Source organism: Dermochelys coriacea, chromosome 1, assembly GCF_009764565.3.
Source record: "Dermochelys coriacea isolate rDerCor1 chromosome 1, rDerCor1.pri.v4, whole genome shotgun sequence".
NCBI lineage: Eukaryota > Metazoa > Chordata > Testudines > Dermochelyidae > Dermochelys > Dermochelys coriacea.
In genome coordinates, this window is record NC_050068.2 from 39,938,326 (window position 1) to 39,958,095 (window position 19,770).

General features: G+C 42.6%; 1 protein-coding gene across 4 annotated transcripts; it reads right to left on the bottom strand.

The window, feature by feature from the left end:
* Positions 1-6,235: 6,235 nt before the first annotated feature.
* On the bottom strand, positions 6,236-18,910 carry EEF1AKMT1 (EEF1A lysine methyltransferase 1). 4 transcript variants are annotated; one of them, XM_043504277.1, is made up of 6 exons: positions 18,628-18,784; positions 17,038-17,234; positions 14,156-14,308; positions 12,886-12,968; positions 9,059-9,339; positions 6,236-6,516 (listed from the first exon to the last, which is right to left on the bottom strand). In XM_043504277.1, exons 3-6 carry the CDS (start codon positions 14,303-14,305, stop codon positions 6,362-6,364), a joined length of 669 nt encoding a protein of 222 aa, XP_043360212.1. In that variant the 5' UTR covers positions 14,306-14,308; positions 17,038-17,234; positions 18,628-18,784; the 3' UTR covers positions 6,236-6,361. The 4 variants fall into 4 exon arrangements, with proteins under 4 accessions (XP_043360212.1, XP_043360211.1, XP_038242941.1 ...); XM_043504276.1 differs by lacking the exon at positions 17,038-17,234 and adding an exon at positions 14,818-14,885 and having other exon boundaries at positions 18,628-18,774; XM_038387013.2 differs by lacking the exon at positions 17,038-17,234 and having other exon boundaries at positions 18,628-18,910.
* Positions 18,911-19,770: the final 860 nt, after the last annotated feature.

Sequence of the window (19,770 nt, forward strand, 5' to 3'; positions counted from 1 at the left end):
AATTTGATGGTGTCCAGTTTGCATATTAATTCCAGTTCTGCAGTTTCTCATTGGAGTCTGTTTTTGAAGCTGTTTTGTTGAAGAATTACCACTTTTAAGTCTGTTATTGAGTGTCCAGGGAGATTGACGTGTTCTCCTACTGGTTTTTGAATGTTACAATTCTTGACGTCTGATTTGTATCCATTTATTCTTTTGCATAGAGACTGTCCGGTTTGGCCAATGTACATGGCAGAGGGACATTGCTGGCACATGATGGCATATATCACATTGACAGACGTGCAGGTGAACGAGTCCCTGATGGTGTGGCTTATGTGGTTAGGTCCTATAATGGTGTCTCTTGAATAGATATGTGGACAGAGTTGGCAATGGGGTTTGTTGCAGGGATTGGTTCCTGGGTTAGTGTTTTTGTTGTGTCGTGTGTAGTTGCTGGTGAGTATTTGCTTCAGGTTGGGGGGGGCTGTCTGTAAGCGAGGACTGGCCTGTCTCCCAAGGTCTGTGAGAGTGAGGCATCATCCTTTAAGGCAACTCCAATCTTTTCATGTGATATAGTATATATTCTGCTTACTGTATTTTTCACTCCATGCATCTGATGAAGTGGGTTTTAGCCCATGAAAGCTTATGCCCAAATAAATTTGTTAGTCTCTAAGGTGCCACAAGGACTCCTCGTTGTTTTTGCTGATACAGACTAATACGGCTATCACTTTGAAAGATAACAGGTGGTTGCTCTTCAGTTTCTTCAATTAAATTATAGGGGAAAAGTTCTGTGACATCTGCAAATAGTCTCTTGTGAGAGATGGTCTCTCTTCAGAGGTTGTCACTAAGGCAGATTTTACTGTAGGTATTACACACCTCAGCCTTCTTGACATCATCAGTTATTAGTTCTCCTTCCCCTCTAAAGAGAGGGCCTACAGTTTAATTCATTTTTCTCTTCCTCCTAATATATTTAAAGAACCTCTTCTTATTGCCTTTTATGTCCCTTGCTAGACGAGACTCATTTTGTAAGAACATAAGAACGGCCATACTGAATCAGACCAAAGGTCCATCTAGCCCAGTACACTGTCTTTCAACAGTGGCCAATGCAAAGTGCCCCAAAGTGAATGAACAGAACAGGTAATCATGAAGTGATCCATCTCGTTGCTCATTCCCAGTTTTTGGCAAACAGGGACTAGGGACGCCATCCCTTCCCATCCTGGTTAACAGCCATTGATGGACCTATCTCCATGAACTTACCTAGTTCTTTTTTAACCCCTTTTTGTGCCTTAGCCTTTCTGATTTTTCCCTACCTGCTTATGCCACTCCATGTGACAGATTGACAATTTCCTACAATATCCTGAATTAACTTCACTGAATTAAATTAAACCTTATTGAATTCCGGTTAATACATTTGGGGTACACTGTATTAAAAATGCAATTGTGTGTATGTATTGTGGAATTGTATGCATTTCATGGAAAGGGTAAATAGGAGAATAGCAGTGGGTGCTTAAGCAATTTCACTCAGCTTGTAACATCTCCAGGGAAGCCTCCACACCTGGCCAGGTTCACATATACTAGTTCAAACTGGATTCTCTGAGGGGACCAACAGCCATAAAAGGGTTTTAGGATAAATAGCCGAGTTTTAAATTGGCTCATGGCCTTCTTCCTGATCTAGCAAAGGGACAGGATGGCTGGTCTATGGAGGGCCCCAATCCTTAGGGTAAGAGTGGAAGGATTGGGCTGACTGAGGCCCCATAAGACTGGGTGCGTGTTCTGAAATGAAGCTGTAACGAACTTGTAAGCACAAGGAATCCTCTTGGGTGGAGGTTTGAAGGGCTGCTCGTACCAGGGCCCATGTGAACTCTGTTAAGCTTATTAGCATGCATGTAGGTTCTTTTATTGTTTTTAGTATCTTTTCTGTTATGTTTTTTACCTTGAGAATAAAGTAGGCTTTCATAGGAACTGCTGTGTGATATCTTATAACTTTAGCAATCACATTTGTTAACTATCTCTGAAGAGAAAGCAAGCAGGTGTCCGGGGGCAGCCTGTCTGTGCTGAGAATAATACAATAAAGGCAGGGAACTATGCAGACTGGAACCACCCCAGTGAGAAGGAAGAGAGGTGTAGGTTTTCATCCACAAAGGCAATGGCTGGGGAGCTGGAAGCCTGAGAGTGGGAGACCTTGCTGAATCACTGAGGGGAAATAAAGGTGCAGTTGGCTTGAACTGTGACACCCCTCTTTAGTAATTCTTCCATTTACACTTTTTGTAGGACTTCTTTTGATTTTCAGGTAAGTAAGAGCTCGTGATGGAGCCATATTGGTCGCTTACTATTCTTCCTATCTTTCCTGATCATCAGAATAGTTGGCAATTGTGCATTTAATAGTCACCTTGAGAAACTGCCAGCTCTCTTACACTCCTTTATTTCTTAGATTTTTTTCCCTGCCAGAGCTCTGAGTTTGTTAAAGTTTGCTTTTTTTAAAGTCCATTCTCCTTATTCTTTTCCTTAGAACCATGAAATCTATATTTTCATGATCACGTTCACCCAAATTGCCTTCCATCTGCAGATATGCAACCAATGCCAACCTGTTTGTCAGACTCAAAATAGCTGCCTTCCTGGTTACTTCTTCCACCTTCTGAAACAAGAAGTTGTCCCCAATATATTGCAAGAACTTAGTGGACATTCTGTGTTTTGCTGTCTTACCATTGTAACATAAGAATAGCCACAGACTAAGATGTGGTATATACATACTATATCTTTTTACAAGAGTCTTAATGCCGATAGAGCTCAAAGTGGCAATTTATTACAGTATTAGTTTACACTTGTACCACTGCTGTAAAAATATCCAATTTAGATACCCTAGAGCTATCATTTGATATAGGAAGAACTACTGTACCTACAAAGGAAAAAGTGTTACAATAATATTATTCAGAGAACATAGCTGGGCTCAATAATGTTCTTCTGTCACAAAGGGGGTAGATAGCTGCTTTGAGGGGTAGCACAGGAGCTCAGCTCAAACTTAACATCATGCAGCACTCTTCTTCAATATGTGCCTTTTAGTTTCTACCTGGCATCTACCAACTGCTCACATATTGCAAAAATATATAAAGTGTGTGAATGAGGCCGGGGTCCTGTGAAAAAAGGAAGCATGTGATAATGTAATTGAAGACTATCATATGCATACACATATGTACAAGTAGGCTGAATTAAGTTTGCCCAGGCAACTTTAATTCTGACATTTTCTAACTTTTGAGTGCTTGATTATGCAACCTTAGCATTTCTTTTAATGTAATCCCTATAGCTAATGTCTGTGCAGGAAGATATGTACACATATAGCTTATAAAATTATTAAGTGCTTTGGGCTTTTTGGGTGAAAGCTACTACATAAATGTAGCCAAAGAGCTAGATAAATTGTCTTTTCAAGTTTCTCAGATTACCAAAAATGTCCGGTATTCTATAGAGGAAATGTTTTTAATGAATATCTATTTTAACTTTTGGAAATAAAGCCAAACTCCACAAATAGAAAACATTACATCTGTCTATTTCATGGTATAAGTTTATCAATAGGTTCCATTATGCCTCAGTAACTTTATAAGTTCCAACTACCTCTAAAATATCTCTAAGGTGCATGTGTTTGTGGAATAAGAAGCAAAAATTTTAAAAATGGGACTTTCGAAATAAAGCAGAAAGTTCTTGAAGCTACACACCTGACCCACCCTATAAATTGTCTTCACCTTAATTTTAAAAATCATAGTGCCAGCGTTTTGGCAGATCTCTTTACCCAGATTAGTTGCTGTGCATGATTTAAAACCCCAGAGTGCACTGTGAGCATTGGTGCAGGGCATAGATAACTTATACCCAGCTATTACATGAGCTCAAACTGAAAACATATGAACACAGTATGAAGCAGTAAAGTGAATATTGGCTGATTCCGTAGTAAACAAAAATGCTATTGCCTCATTTGTGTAGAATTTTTAATGAAGGTCAAGCTCCCCCTAATGGGGAAATAAGTATTTTGTTTTTTTCACTAAAATGTCAGGTTTACAGTACCCCTGTAACAGTAATATGCCTGGCCAGAACCTAAAATGGGCTCTTTAAAAAAAAAAACTAATACAGAACATCCCAAATGTATGCACTTCATTTCTGCAGAGAGCTGTTTTACTAGTTAATTTTTTTTTTTCAGAATAGCAGATGTTCATCATAGAGTAGCTTACAAGGTGGGAAGCAATAATGAAAATATACACATCTTGTAATAAAAAAGTGTGGATTTGTTTTAACTATTCAGAAAAATTGAAAAATAACTACATATTTTAAAACTGTGAATCAATTGATAAGACATGTGTTGTGTTGAAATGAAATGGTTTCCTTAAAAAGTAACAGGTGCAAATTCCAAATTAATTCCTTTTCACTTATGCCTGTTACTGGTTAATTAAAGTGTAGGTGTAAAGTAATTGATAAATCTTATCTAGTTCTGCTTCTGAAGAGGCCTCTCAAGTATTCTTTTAACAATTAGCAATGACATCACTATTTCCCCTCCACTCAAATAGTTATTGCTTGTGAAAGGTGCCAGGTTGAAAACCAGGGGGACCAAACACAAGTACAGTGCAGATGGAGGGACCATATCTAGGGGTAAAAAAAAATTAATCAGTCTTTGTGCCTAATAGTTGGGGTGGCTGCTGAGACTAATTAGTGCAAATTGTGATGGTGATTTCCTGTGCATCTATGCATCAGAAACTGGACTGCATCCACAAACTCGTTCCATCAAGGCCATTGAACAGCCATGAGGCACAAACAGAATTTTCTAAGAGGGGGACCCAGCGTACTTGCCAAGAAGCAGAGCTCACTATACATGCACTATGCTCCCAATTTCTTCATCGGGGGACCCCACTTTATGCATGCATTGCATTCTGAGAGGCAGAGCTGAATTAACCATCACGGCCCTAGGCAAACACACACTTCTAGGTCCCTACTTTCTAATGTCAATTACAAACAGCTGATAAATGGAGAGAAGGGGAAAAAATACACTTCCATGATGTTTTCTCCCATACATATTACTGCAGTAAGTTCCCATCCCAGCCTGTTCATTTACTGCTGTTTAAGAAGGAAGTGGTTTCTTTACCCAGTGACTTCCTCTGCCATTCCCAACAGAGCCAAGGAGAAAGTGAATCTCAGCTGTGTGCAAGGCCTGTCTCTTCCCACTCCATTGGTGCAGATTTGTGTCTAAACTGAAAGAATTTCACTCACTTGAGTGAGTGGTGTCGTGGCCTGGCACATGGGGTCGTAACCCCACTGAAATATGAGCTGGCCATCCCTCATTATGACACAGGGGCAGTTGAGTCAAATTTGAGTAACATTGTGAAGGTGACTGTGTGTGCCAGGGCACATGACCACTTATTCAAGTGAGTGAAGTTCCTTCAGTTTGCGTGCAAATCTGTATGGTTAAACAAAACCAAAACATTTTGGGACACACTCTCCCCTCCAATAAATCTGGAGTATGCCTGGTTTGCCAATGTGTTCATCCAGCCCTGTGTGCATGGGTATGCATGAAGTTCCCCGTCTCATTGTTGTGCACGCCCTCACTGAGCTGCCATCTTTCCTTCTGAAGTGAGCCTGGAAGCAAAAGTGGAGGAGGAGGAGGAAGCATGAAGAGATAGTGGCCTGGGGTTCTGGGAAGCAGGGCGCCAAGTCCATGAAATCCCATCCTGGTCAGACCAGGATTTCTCCCTTCCCATACAAAGAGACCAGGATTGGCTTGGACCTCGCCCCAGCCTCCCACCGGAGAGACTGGGACTGTGAATTTGTAGAAGCACTGATCTGTGGCCGGGAGGGAGGGGCAACTGGACCAGACACCTGAACACCCCTCCCACCTTTGTTGCACCCATGGAACAGCCCTCATATCGGAAAGGCTACCAATCAGGTCTAACTGGTGACTTAGAATAGAAAAGCTCCCATTACCAAGTCATCTGAACCAACCAATCCCTGTTCATCTACTAAAGCCAGGTCTACACTACAGATTTATATTGGTATAAATATGTTGCTCAGGGATGTGAAAAATTCCGTAGTTATACCAACCCTGAAGGCTACATTGATGGGAGAAGTCCTCCTGCCAGCATCGGAGCACATTCACTAAAATGCTACAGCTGCATTGGTGCAGCTGTGCCTGTGAATAGCACTTGCTGTATGTGAAGACAAGCCCTAAATGGTACTAAAAGAAATAAGTTTCAAATGTTTGCAGACTTAACAGATTACAGAGTTGGCCACGTTTCAATGTCTAAAGCTAGCCCAGAAACCATCACCTGAAGCAGCACCTTTAATAAAGCAATGAGGATCGCAGATATCACTGAAAGAAGGAATAAATGGACTTGATTGATGTACTGTTTTTCTTATTTTACGTACACTCTGAACAGCTAGAATCACGGTCTAGTCCAGAATCATAATTCACATAACATCGAAATTCATTGGCTAAATTTCGCGTATGTTTTGGAGTAAAATTGCACATCTTCACACCAAGATGCTTTGCTGCCTGCTCCTCCATGACTGCACCTGAAGCAGAAAAAAAATTATGATTTGTTGACAAAGAAAGGTAACACTACATTCTATGCTTTTTTCTTTAAATTGTTCCTCCGGCATCCCCCTATTTTTGCTTCCCTTTCACAATCCTCTCTAAAGCTCTGTGGCATCAAGCACTCTTGGGCCACACAGAGATTTGGAGTCCCAAGGGAGGGAGAAGGAAGGAAAGAAAAGAAGGAAAACGTCTGAGAATGATCTTAGGTGATTTCTCCACTATCCCCTTTGCCTGGTGCTGATTGTTCTCCCTTGAACATGCTCGACTCTAGATCAAGAGCCAAATGACACAGATTCGACTTCCACACACTGCTGCCATTTGATGAGTGAGTACGCTCCAGTCATATTTAAAGGTACCCAGTTCAAAACCAGAGATGCTCTAGGGAAGTAACACAACTGGTGCACTAGAGCGAGGCTCCCAAACTTTACTTATTCAAGTACCAACTTCTTAAAAAACACTGTGAAATGAATGGATGGAACATCAAGTTCACACATGACACACATACCAAGGTTTGGGAACCTCTGTATTAGAGCATTATTGCAGCATGAGCAAAGCAAGCCTTAACAGCATTTGAAACATGGGGCTCCACAACGAGAAGAGGCCTTAACAGGTACCATTACTATGCTGCAGGTTCTTTAACTGTTCACATATATCCTCAATCATTTTAACTGCCCCATACACTTTCATTGCCCAAAGGCTGAGGTTTTTAACAGTGGCAGAATCCTTAGATGTGACCTTTAACAATAAACGTGTCTATCGATACATTTGTGTTCAAAGTGAAACTCCAAAGCTTTCATTCCTTTAGAATGCTAAAAACTTCCCTTTTCCCTGATCAGATCTAGAGGCCGTTACAATCAGTCACCACTCACTCTGTCATTTTAGCTTAGCTTGGGCTCCCCGTGGAAGAGCTATGTGGCAGCATAAACCTCAGCCAGCAGCTGCAGAATTTAGGAACTTGAAAATTCCTAAAGGCAGCAGCATTTTTCATTTATTTTCAATGAGTTCAGATAAATTTAAAACTATTTGTTTTAAAAAAAAAATCACCTTTGTAAGTGGTATTCATGTTACTGTAACTAAATTTAAATTAAAAAGAAAAGGAGTACTTGTGGCACCTTAGAGAGACTAACAAATTTATTAAGAGCATAAGCTTTCGTGAGCTACAGCTCACTTCATCGGATGCATTTGGTGGAACAAAAAATATTAAAATAATCCCCTTAATTACAGAGTGTGTTCCAATCAGAGAATTCCTATTTGATTGGAAAAACATTATTCTTCTCTTAGATGATCTCAAAGAACTTTACAAACAAAAAATAAGCTCATAATACCCCTGTGAAGTAAGTATTCTTTTTTAACAGTTAGCTAACCTGAGGCACAGAGGTCGAGTGTGTGCTCAACTTCACACAGCAAGTCAGTGGCACAAGTGGGAAGAAAACTCAAGAGTCCCGAGTTTCAATTTCTTGCTCTAAGCAAGGGGTTCTAAAACTTCATTGCACTGTGACCCTCTTCTGACAACAAAAATTATTACATGACCCTATGAGGGGAGACCGAAGCCTGAGCCTGCCGTCCTGGGTGAAGGGGCCAAAGTCAAAGCCCAAGCCCCGCTGCCCCGGGTTGGGGGAACAGCAAAGCCGAAGCCCAAGGGCTTCAGCCCCACGTAGGGGGCCTGTAACCTGAGCCCTGCCACCCAGGGCTGAAGTTCTCAGGCTTCGTCCCTGAGCAGTGGGGCTTGGGCTTCGTCCCCAGACAGCAACAAGTCTGAGCCAGCTCTGGCGACCCCATTAAAATGGGGTCCTGACCCACAGTTTGAGAACTGTTGCTCTAAGCACTTGACAAATTGCTCTCTATAAACAGAACAGACTCTCAGTGGGGTTCAGCTCCAGAAATATATAGGGATTCCCAGGCATTGAATACATATTCCCCATGTGTATTAGGGGCATTAGGCATACACATGCTATAAGACCGTACAGCTCAGTGGTCAGGATTTCCTAAAAAACAATGCATTTTGTCTTAATTAGGATACAACTAGAGCTGTGCTAAGAAAGGTAATTCCATTTCATGGAGGAGCACAAGTGTATCGGTAGACCCATTTATTGCTAAAGGTAATGTAGAGGGATTCTGCCACTGTTAAAAATCTCAGCCCTTGGGGCAGTTAAAATGTTAGGGAACATACGTGAACAGTTAAAGAACCAACAGCATTGTAACAATACCTGTTAGTTCTGAATCAGAACTAAACCCAGAATTTTTGAAGTTCTCCATGAAAGGGAATGGAGCTCTGCTCCAGGCCAGTCTGCCTGGTGGGCTGCCCCAGAGCCATGGACCCTGAAGACTCTGGAGTCCCTGACTCCAGGACAACCTGGCAGGCAGGAGCTGGGCAAGCAAGCTGAAACCTGCCTGGCAAATATGGTTCTGTTGGACCCCTGGTGGGTTCCATTGGAATGTCACCAAAATAGATGATAAAAATATTTAGAACAAACACATTGAGTATATTTTTTCCTCTCTCAAAAGACACAGAAGCTATACCTGTACAGAGCAGAATCTTTCCTTTTGTTAAGAATTTGACTGTCTCTGCTGTTTTTCTGAGACACTCCTCAGACAGATAGGGTGGATCCGCTAATACTATGTCAAAACTGTGTGGTATGAGATTTCCAGGTAAATTCAACGGATTGTTGTAATCATAGAAGATAAATTCCTCTCCATACACAGAAAATCTTTTGTCATATTCCAGTATACACATGGAAAAATCTTTGCCATCCTGTTCTTTCAGTTTCTGGTAAACACTTGGAGCACTAACACACGCTATCCTGAAAAGAAAAAGAAATAATTCAGAACATTCTTTTTAAAGGGTAACAGACAAAGATTATATTAGAATTGGGCTCAGACTACGAGATTTAGATTTTTAACACCCGAAAGTAAGGTCTATTTGCAAAATGAGATCTGGATTTTGACCTCTCTTCCAAGCCCCTGGGGTACTTGGATCCCGGGTTTTGATTTGGACCTCACTTTTAAGTTATAACCTTTTTGCTTTTACTTGGATTTCTGCTTTTAATACATTCACTATAATTTCGCATTGAACAAACCTACCAACCACAACAAGCCTCTAAGTATAAAAGCCATAATATTCCATTAATTTGAGCAGGGATCAAGGCCTGACTCTTTATATTAAAAATGACAGGATTTATATGCAGACAGTTATGAAGGTTAATAATGAACTACATCATGCTAATGATAATAGAGTACTAGCAGCAGAGATAATCAACAGTATGGCTGATTGTAGCACCAGGCTGACTAACCTCAGAAAAGTCTATTAAACTATGTGGATTTCACCATGGTTGTGTTTAAAGTCCACAAGGACAAATAAAATGCTACAGCTCTTTTGACATAGTCAACAAGATGAAACATCAGGAATAAGTTAAAAACTGGTCATGAATGGCATCAATTCTGATATTTCTCTCTGTTATTTGAAATAAATATTAGAGAGACTACGTCATGGTTAAATAACCAAAATATGAAAACACCTAAGATTTAACATTCTATTTTCCTCCCAATCTATTTTCACAGAAAGAACCTTCTAAAATTAAATCTAGGTTGCATTATAGATTTATTCCCAGTTTCTCATCTGAGTGATCCTTCTACACAGAGTGCCAACTTCATGTACATGCAATCCAAATATAAGAATATATGTTGCCTTATCCCTCTGCTTTGTTTATTCCCTTTGCTCTTTTGAGCAAACAGGGTATTGTAATTAACAAGGCTCCTGAGACTGAAAAATTCCTGACCAGCTCTAATTGCAATGACGTTTTTTGGGAGTCAGAAAATGGTGATTCAGCAAGCTAACTCCATTCTAGAACAGTGTGGTAGTTAGAGCACTCACCTGAGATGTGGGAGACCCAGTTCACGTCCCTGGTCTGAATCAGGCTAAACAGGGACTTGAACCAGGATCTCTCAGATCCCAGGTGAGTGCCCTGACCACCAGGTTACTCCAGGGGGGAAGGCAGTGGGGAGTGTCTGTATGTTTTTGTCCAAAGAATTTGAAAAGTCTTGGTTTCATCTTGATACAGAATGAGAAAAAATTAAAATCTCAAAAATTTTCATAGGATGGGAAAACCATTTCCCGCCTAGCTCTAACTGCAATACTCTGTCAACACACAAGAACAAAGAGAGGCAGAGCAATATGCATGTGTTTATCTGTGAACAAAACAAACCTGATAGCTCTGGTTTCTTTAAGGCCTACCTCCCTTGATATGTCCTTTAAAATGACAGTAGAACCTCGATTTTATAAAGACCAATCTTACGTGCAACAAACCGTATTTCCCGACTGAGGCGGGGTGGGGTGTGTGTGTATGTGGGGGGCAGAAAATCATAATGAAACTTTGTTCTTCATAAACATAATTTAACATCCCTTCATACTCCACTGCCTTCAGTGCACTGGAAATCATTTTGCAGTTGTTTGAAGAACAAGAAGAATGTGATGCAGTGCACCATACTGCACCCTATGGACCATATCTACTGTAATTTTGAAATGTTCAATTTCATGAAATTTTTGATTTAATGAACACTTAAATCCCCAATTAGTTCATAAAATACAGGTGCTAGTGTAATTACAGCCCTTTGGTTGAATTTGTTTACAACAGAACATTAACTGGTAGCAGCAACAAAGCAAAGAATCTGTAAGAATAATATATTTAACCGTAACTATAAAAAATATACTTGCCATCATTTTTGGTTTTGAAATACCCAACCCAATCAATCAAGATACTGGATAATCAGTTACATTGAAAAGAACATTGTATGGGATACTGTCTTCATACTTCCTGTGTTCAGTTTTGTATACCAAGTATTCTAATGAGTAGAATAATGGAATAAATAGTTCTGACACTCAAATATTGGGAACTTCAGGTTTAGACTGCATAGTGTGGCAAAGGTTTCTACAGTTCTAAAAATAACTTTTCTGTGTTTCTTTCTGAATCAGATTGCCAAGTTAATCAGCAAAGCTATCTTAAAACCAAAGGAATTGCAATGATAGTTAAATGGAATTGGAAAGAAAAAATAAGTCGCAAGATCTGTGTTCAGTTCACAAGAAACCATCATTAGGAACACGCAGAAAGTCAACATGAACATCTTACAGTTAGTTACCAATGTTTAACAATTTTTAAAAATTTAGGATTTGGAAGCAGATTTGTAACAAAGCTCAGAACTAGTAGTTAGCTTAGTTAAAAAAAAGAGCTCTCAGCATCAGACAGATAACAAGCACATACACATTCTCAAAACAAATGTAATTACAATAATTAATCGAGGTTTAATATATTATAAATATATTGGGTATTTAGGCCCTGATTCAGCAATATGCTTAAATGTATGCTTTAGTACCTTGCTGCACTGGGGACTTAAGCACTACCTACAGAGCAAAGCTTGTTTTATAGCAATATACAAACAGAATTGAAAATTTAATAATAAAGTTTAAAATAATTTTTTTCAAAGAAGAAATTTTGTGAAAAATCAGTGCAGCTGCACCTCTGTAGCACATCTGGTGAAGATGCTCTATGCTGAGGCGAAAGACCTCTCCTGTTGGCATAATTACTTCACCTCCGCGAGAGGCGGAGAGCATCTTCTGCTGACATAGTGCCGGTGTGGACAGTGCTTAGGTTGCTGTAACTTGCGTTGCTCATGGAGGTATCTTTTTCACACCCCTACCCGACGCAAGTTAGATCGACTCAAGCGGTAGTGTAGACCTGTCCTAAGAGCAGAAGTTTAAAATAATGGACATGCTGACTGGTGTGATGTTGTTAGTTATTAATAAAATGAAAGATAAGCATTTGTACAGCATCTCCACTCTCGGACCACAAAGCACTTTACAAATATTAAGGTGCAAAACACTTCATGAGGTAGATATGGTAAGTGTGATCAACTAGGCTGGTTAATGAGTTCTCAGTGTCACATAGAGAAACAGTCACAGCCACGCTTAAAATCCAGGCCTCTCAACTCCCAGTCCTGTGCTCTACCCACTAACTGACTGCTAATCATAGAACTGGAAGGGACCTCGAGAGGTCATCTAGTCCAGTCCCCTGCTCTCATGGCAGGACTACATATTATCTAGACCATCCCTGACAGGTCTCTCTCTAATCTGGATTGCTATTTCTTACTACCAAAATTCTGCGTTTTCTGTACTGTCTGAGAAACAAGATGATTTAAAGTGAAGGAACGTGTCCCCATCTGAGTCTTTTGCAAGGATCTGCTCTTGAGAGATGCTGGCCAGTTTGTTTTCTTCCTGTTCTACCTACCTACCTAGAACATTTTAAATAAGAAGAAGCACAAAATGTTTAATTTATAAAATAATTAATAAAACCTACCTGCCACCCCTTCCAGCTGCCATAACAGCTTCATTAGCCAGGCACAATGCAGTTTCATCATCATACCAAAACTGGCTCAATTGCTGGGGAAAATCATGCACAAACAATTACTGACAGCATCGGTCCTTCTGACTGTGCAGTATATGATGCTTTTTGTTAACCAGCATCAGCCCCATCCTAGGAAAGCCAAAATCCACAACTTTTTTGTATCATAAATTGCAATCCTGCACCTCTGAACAACCGAGCTGGAAAAGGGATTTAATCTGCTGACAGTTTTGTTATTTCCTCTATAAACTAGTATTTCAAGCCAATAAATAGTGCTACTTCACACTTAAATGTTGCCAGAGTTTTATAAAAATTTATTACTATTTCAACAAAACTAAGCTAAACCAGACTATTTAGATCATTCCTTTATTTAGTACCTTTGCCCTGTTACCAATGGTGAATCCAAATCCAAAGATATTGTTTACCTGCAGTGTGCAGATATTTTAACTCCCTGTCTTTAAGTACTTTAAAATTGTGTTATTAAGAAGTCATTCATTTATTCTGAGGTTGGGAACAGTTTATACCACCTCAGGATTGTGAGAGGCAAGGAGACAGCCAGCATGGAGAGATGGGAAAAGTCAAGGAAGTGGTAGCAGTGAAGAAAAGGAAAGATGAGATAGCAGAGGGTAGGAAGGAGAAAGTTTGAGATGATAGCAATCAGGAAAAAAAAAAGGCGTGGAGGGGGGGAGAAACAGGAAAAAGAGAGCCAGAAAACCTCATGGCCAGAATCAGTCAGTCACAGGTAAGAAGGGACAAGTCACCTGTCCAAATAAGATAGGTAAAAAACAGAGAGGCATGATGGGAGAAGAGAGGGAAGAGTGTGCTATTTCCACATTATTACAATGTCTCAATTGCATCTCTTTCACATGCGCACCAAAGGAAAAATCTGTACCTCTTCCACCCTCCCAGTCTGGAACTAAAATTTCCAGAGAGGGCAGCTACTTGTCTTGGCATCTTTTCTCCCTTCCTCCTATGTCAATTTCAATTAGTGCCAGATAGAACAAAACAAACAAACAAAAAACACCACATCCAGCTTCAATAACAAGTCAAGGAGACTATAAAAGTCAGTGTAGAAGCAGTACCATTAAATTCCCCCACTCTTGAAAAATGCCCTTTTTCATTCCTCCTTCCTCTTCACTTCCTAAAAGAAGTCTCACATTTCTGCTCCTCTGTAACTGGGCACTACAAGTAATTGAATTGCAGTCTCTGAAGTTTAGTTTCTTACCCAGTCCTCTTCTATTGAGCCAAAGGAATACTGTTTAAATCCTTGGGAGATCTTTAAGCCCTCTCTCTGTCGCTGATCTATATAGAACTCCTGCAGGGCAGCCAGTGTATGGGATGAAAGCTGAGGGATGTCGTCGTCGTCATCACCCATTGTCTAGATGTTAAGAAGAAGAAGTGTTTAAACTCAGCTTTTCCTCAATGATAACAGCATTTAGTAAAGACCAGCTCATTTGAGATAAAACAACAAACAGTCAGACACTTACTAACCAGAAAACTAAATGTCCTGAAGCCAGGAGCCAACAAAATAAAGCACATTCACTCTTGCAGTGTAAGATGGAGGTTGGATTGGGTGGGTAATATTAAAATGTATCAAACACCTACCAGCCAGAGGCAGATATGAAATAGTCTGTCTCCAAGCAGAGTCCAGGGAGGAGTCCCAGAACCATTCCCTTTCTATACAGCTGAGGGCTGCTGATTTTACTGGTGTGTTATTCTTCCAGGACCACTCACCTTTTTTTACTATCAGCCTCTAACTAATTAGGCCTTTTGTGTACTTTTCAAGTCCTGTAGAACTCTGCTCCTCCCTTTCCACCTAAAAAGTGTGATGCAATTAGTGCCAAATAATTAGCAAAAACTAGAACATATTTCATATGGTCAGCTCACCAATATAAAAGTATGTTCTCGTTGAAACGGGCTTGTGGTTATTAATCAGGAGGAAGATGATCAGTTGCCTACAGGAATAATAACTGACATGAAAGATCTCCATTACCAGGAGTGAAAGGGGGCGAGGAAAGCAGACTCCCATCTGTGTTTATAGGTTTCAGAGTAGCAGCCGTGTTAGTCTGTATTCGCAAAAAGAAAAGGAGTACTTGTGGCACCTTAGAGACTAACAAATCCGATGAAGTGAGCTGTAGCTCACGAAAGCTTATGCTCTAATAAATTTGTTAGTCTCTAAGGTGCCACAAGTACTCCTTTTCTATCTGTGTTTATCATTTTCATAATGAAAAATTCAGTCACTTAACATACCCCATTACATGGGATTTTTTTCAGTGTTAACATGCTAACTACAGAAAGCAGCCACCCCGTACAGAGATAATACTCATAACACTTGCCTGTTTCCTTTGGACAAAATGCAGCAAACTTGGTACCTTGACCGAGATGCTGAGAGTAATGATGTGAGAAAGCAAGAGATCCTGCTATGTGCTGCAGAACCTGTCTCTCTCTTTTTAATATTGGGAAGCATAACTGGCCAAGTTGTAGTTATGCATATAATGTTTGAATACACATGCTGCTTACAGAGCACCAAAGTACAGCAGTATGTTCCTCTCAGGTTGTTTTGGTTTGATAGACATTAGTTAAGCATATTGATGCTTAATGCTTAATTAACCTATGCCCCAGATAACTACACTTGACAGCCCTACAAAATATATAATTGCTTTATGATTAGCCATAATTAGCCATAAATGTAGATGTTCTTAAACATAAAGACCTTCCCTTTTCTTTTCCCACCCTTAATTTTCAATATCCTAGTTACAACTCTATGTTCATGTCCATAATTCTTTGCCCAGGCTTCTCTCTCTTTGCAACACTCTGATCAAAACATGCATTCTAAACTTGATTTGCTAAGATTGCACGTGCCATCTGACCACTTGCTAAGAGGGGGTTATGTTTAACATGGAATGTTCATTAACCCACCACTGTGAGATGGTCAACTGAACAGTGCTCACTGGGAATGTTTAGTCTGTCACTCCACAGACTCAATGGAAGTGTTCGTCTCTATAAATCAGAGCCCTGACTGAACACACAGACTCATGTAGTAGTTCATTTGGTTTTCAGACTGGTTTGGCAGAAAGGGGACTGGTTTGGCAGAAATTTTATTCTCAATTTGAATGTAGAAATAAGTTAAAAAAAATGGGTTCCAAAAATTGGTTTTTTTATGTCCTCTCTTCTCCACCCTATTAAAAAAAAAAAAGAAAATTGGTTCAGTTTTACAGGGCCTAAAGGCTAAACCCTGTGCTTTAGAGTGTAAAGAATCCTGGCTCACTGCTTTTGCACAAGCAGAAAATTCTGCAGTCAAGCTACCCAACACAAATACGTTGTTTTAAGACTAATTTTGTTCTTAGTATTCTGTTAAATTGCCTAGCATAAACACTTATAAAATTATTAATATAAACTGCAAGTCCAAAAAGCTACTATTGCAATTGGTTCTGAATTTGAGCAATTCTATCTAGAGCAAATCACTCTGAAGCCCAGATCAGAGTCAGGATAAAAATGACATCATTGTAGATCAATGGTTTTCAGCAAGGGTTACACGTACCCCTGGGGGTATACAAAGATCTTCAAGAGGGTACTCAACTCATTTAGATCAGTGTTTCTCAACTTGGGGGGTTGCAACCCCCAGGGTGGATCACAGGACGGGTTCAGGGGATCACAAGTGCAGGGCCAGCATTAGGGAGGGGCAAGCAGGACAACTGCCCAGGGCCCCGTGCCACAGAGGGCCCTGCAAAGCTATGTTACATGGTTCAGCCCTGCTGCTGGGGCTTGCTCGGGCTTCATAGAAGGCTCACAAGTGAAAAACAGGCTAAAGTATCACACTGAAACGCAAGTACAATATTTATATTCCAATCAATTTATTTTATAATTATATGGTAAAAATCAGAAACTAAGCAATTTCTCAGTAATAGCGTGCTGTGACACTTTTGTATTTTTATGACTTATTTTGTAAACAAGTAGTTTTTAAATGAGGTGAAATGTGGGGTACGCAAGACAAATCAGACTCCTGAAAGGGCTACAGCAGTCTGGAAAGGTTGAGAACTACGGCCATAAATAGTCTGATGCTGGTATAAATTGCCAGTTCTTGGAGCGGCCAACAAGACCACGTACTAAACCTGTGTTTCTCCAGTAAGCTTGTCAACACTGGAGACAAAAACTGCATTTTCCATCTTTGTCGTTTTTTCCTCTGCTCTCTTGTATTTGTCTTGTTTTTTCTTCTAGAGATTGGATTTTACCACCACCACCACCACCACCACCAGCTCATCTCAATTAACAAGGGGGCTTTTCCTTCTACAGATTCTCTATAGCTAACAGAAAAGTGAACAAGGGGTATTGTTAAAAAGAAAGCCTTATTTAAATACTTTACATTTCAAATACTGAATTGTTCCCCCCCCCTCCATTTCCTGTTCCTTTATGGAGAGCTTAAAGAGGATTTATAATGTGTTTGCCAATTGCCATGATATTAAACAGCTTGAGGCCTGCATACCGAACCCTGAATCTTCTTTAACACTGAGTCTGATGCCGAATGGTGACTGGGTCACGTTAACACTTTTTTAGGCCCATATAATCCATCAAAATTAACACAACAAAACTCAACGCTCTGCCCCCAGCTCAACACCTCCACCAAAACCACCCCTCCCCCCAACCCGAGCGCAATGCTTCCCCCACAAAACCACCCCTCCCCCAACCCAACTCCAATGCTTCCCCCCAAAAAACCACCCCTCCCCCAACCCGAGCGCAATGCTTCCCCCCAAAATCACCCCTCCCCCCAACCCAACCCAAATGCTTCCCCCCCAAAAAACACCCCTCCCCCAACCCGAGCGCAATGCTTCCCCCCCAAAACCACCCCTCCCCCAACCCGAGCGCAATGCTTCCCCCCAAAAAACCACCCCTCCCCCAACCCGAGCGCAATGCTTCCCCCCAAAAAACCACCGCTCCCCCAACCCGAGCGCAATGCTTCCCCCCAAAATCACCCCTCCCCCAACCCAACCCAAATGCTTCCCCCCCCAAAAAACACCCCTCCCCCAACCCGAGCGCAATGCTTCCCCCCCAAAACCACCCCTCCCCCAACCCGAGCGCAATGCTTCCCCCCAAAAAACCACCCCTCCCCCAACCCGAGCGCAATGCTTCCCCCCAAAAAACCACCCCTCCCCCAACCCGAGCGCAATGCTTCCCCCCAAAAAACCACCCCTCCCCCAACCCGACCGCAATGCTTCCCCCCAAAAAAACCACCCCTCGCCCCAACCCGACCGCAATGCTTCCCCCCAAAAAACCACCCCTCCCCCAACCCGACCCAATGCTTCCCCCCAAATCACTCCCTCCGCCCCAACCCACCCCAATGCTTCCCCCCAAAAAACCACCCCTCCCCCAACCCGACCCAATGCTTCCCCCCAAAAAACCACCCCTCCCCAACCCGAGCCGCAATGCTTCCCCCAAAAAACCACCCCTCCCCCAACCCGACCGCAATGCTTCCCCCCAAAAAAACCACCCCTCCCCCCAACCCGACCCCAATGCTTCCCCCCAAAAAACCTCCCCTCCCCCAACCCGACCGCAATGCTTCCCCCCACACCATCCCTCCCCCAACCCCACCCCAGTGCTGCCCCCCAACACTCCTATCCCTGGAGCCTTCATTCAATCAACCCCTGCCCCCAAGGCGAAGCGGCCTCATCACTTCACTTCACTTCACTTCACTTCACTCACCGCGGACCCGACTCGCTCCGGGCGCGGGCCCGACACCCCGACCCCGCTCTAGAAACTAAGAACTACGCGGGCGAGCAGGCGCACTCCCGCTCAGCGTGCACGACCCTGTCCGCGGGGGCGCGCACGCGTGGCCGGCCGCGCCTGGTCCTGGTGAGTCTGGCGTCCCATCGCCCCCGCTCCCTGGGCGCGTCACAGGGGGCGGGTCCCGCCTGTGTCCCGCCCTGTGTTTCCTCTCCCGAGCTCGGGGGTGTCCCGCGCACTGCTTCGGTCACGTGCCCGGCCCAGGGCCCCCTTAGCCCCGCGCGCTGCCTTTAGCCCCGGGGCACGAGGGCAGCCGTGACCCCAGCTCTCCCCCCAACCCGACCAATGCGCCTCAACCCCAATGGGGGGCTTGCGGTGGAAGGGGGCGGCCCAGCTGCAGCCACCGCTCCAGCCCGGCCCTCCAGCCCCCCGGATCCTGCTCTCTGGGCTGGGCCAGGGGGATCCGCTCCTGCGGTGCTCCTGGGGCAGCCCTGCCTGGCCCCACCTGCAACCCCAGGAGATGGATTGTTTTAGTTTTGAGTTTGGGCCTCTTTGAATCGCTTTCTCTTGCTCTCTGGCTTTTACTTAAAGCCTACCTGCTAAAGATTGGCCGCACGCAGCTCTCAGGGTACTTGTCTTCATAAAGGGGCAAAAAGAAGCTCTGGGGTGAATTACAGGCCAGCCTAACTGCAGTATCCCCCAAGATACAGGGTAACATACAAATTATTAAACACTTCATTGAAGCTTGGAGGTGATAAGGTCAAAAAAGTAATACCCAACATGGATTTCTCAGGAACAAATTATGCCAACCCCATCTAATTTCTTTCTCTGACAGGTAGGATTGCCAACCCTCCCAGATTGTCTGGGAGTCTCCTAGAATCGGGTTCGATCTCCCGGAGGCTACTCAAGCCAAACCGGGAGATTTTAGGCTACTAAAAGTCTGGCAGTGAAGTAGGGCCAAGGCAGGCTTCTCCCTATCTGCCCTGTCTCCTCATGGCTCCCACAAGCAACTGGCACATCTGGCTCCTAGGCTCAGGAGGGTATCTGCACCCTGCCCCAAGCGCCAACTCCACAGCTCCCAGTGGCTGGGAACCGCAGCAAATGGGAGCTGTGGGGGCAGTG

Excerpts from the sequence above, each read along its gene's own strand:
- EEF1AKMT1 (XM_038387013.2), bottom strand. The coding sequence starts at position 14,305 with ATGGGTGATGACGACGACGACATCCCTCAGCTTTCATCCCATACACTG. Across the intron at positions 12,969-14,155 it reads GCTCAATAGAAGAGGACTGG|CAATTGAGCCAGTTTTGGTA; the intron begins GTAAGAAACTAA and ends GATTTTCCCCAG. Across the intron at positions 6,517-9,058 it reads AAAGATTCTGCTCTGTACAG|GTGCAGTCATGGAGGAGCAG; the intron begins GTATAGCTTCTG and ends TTTCTGCTTCAG.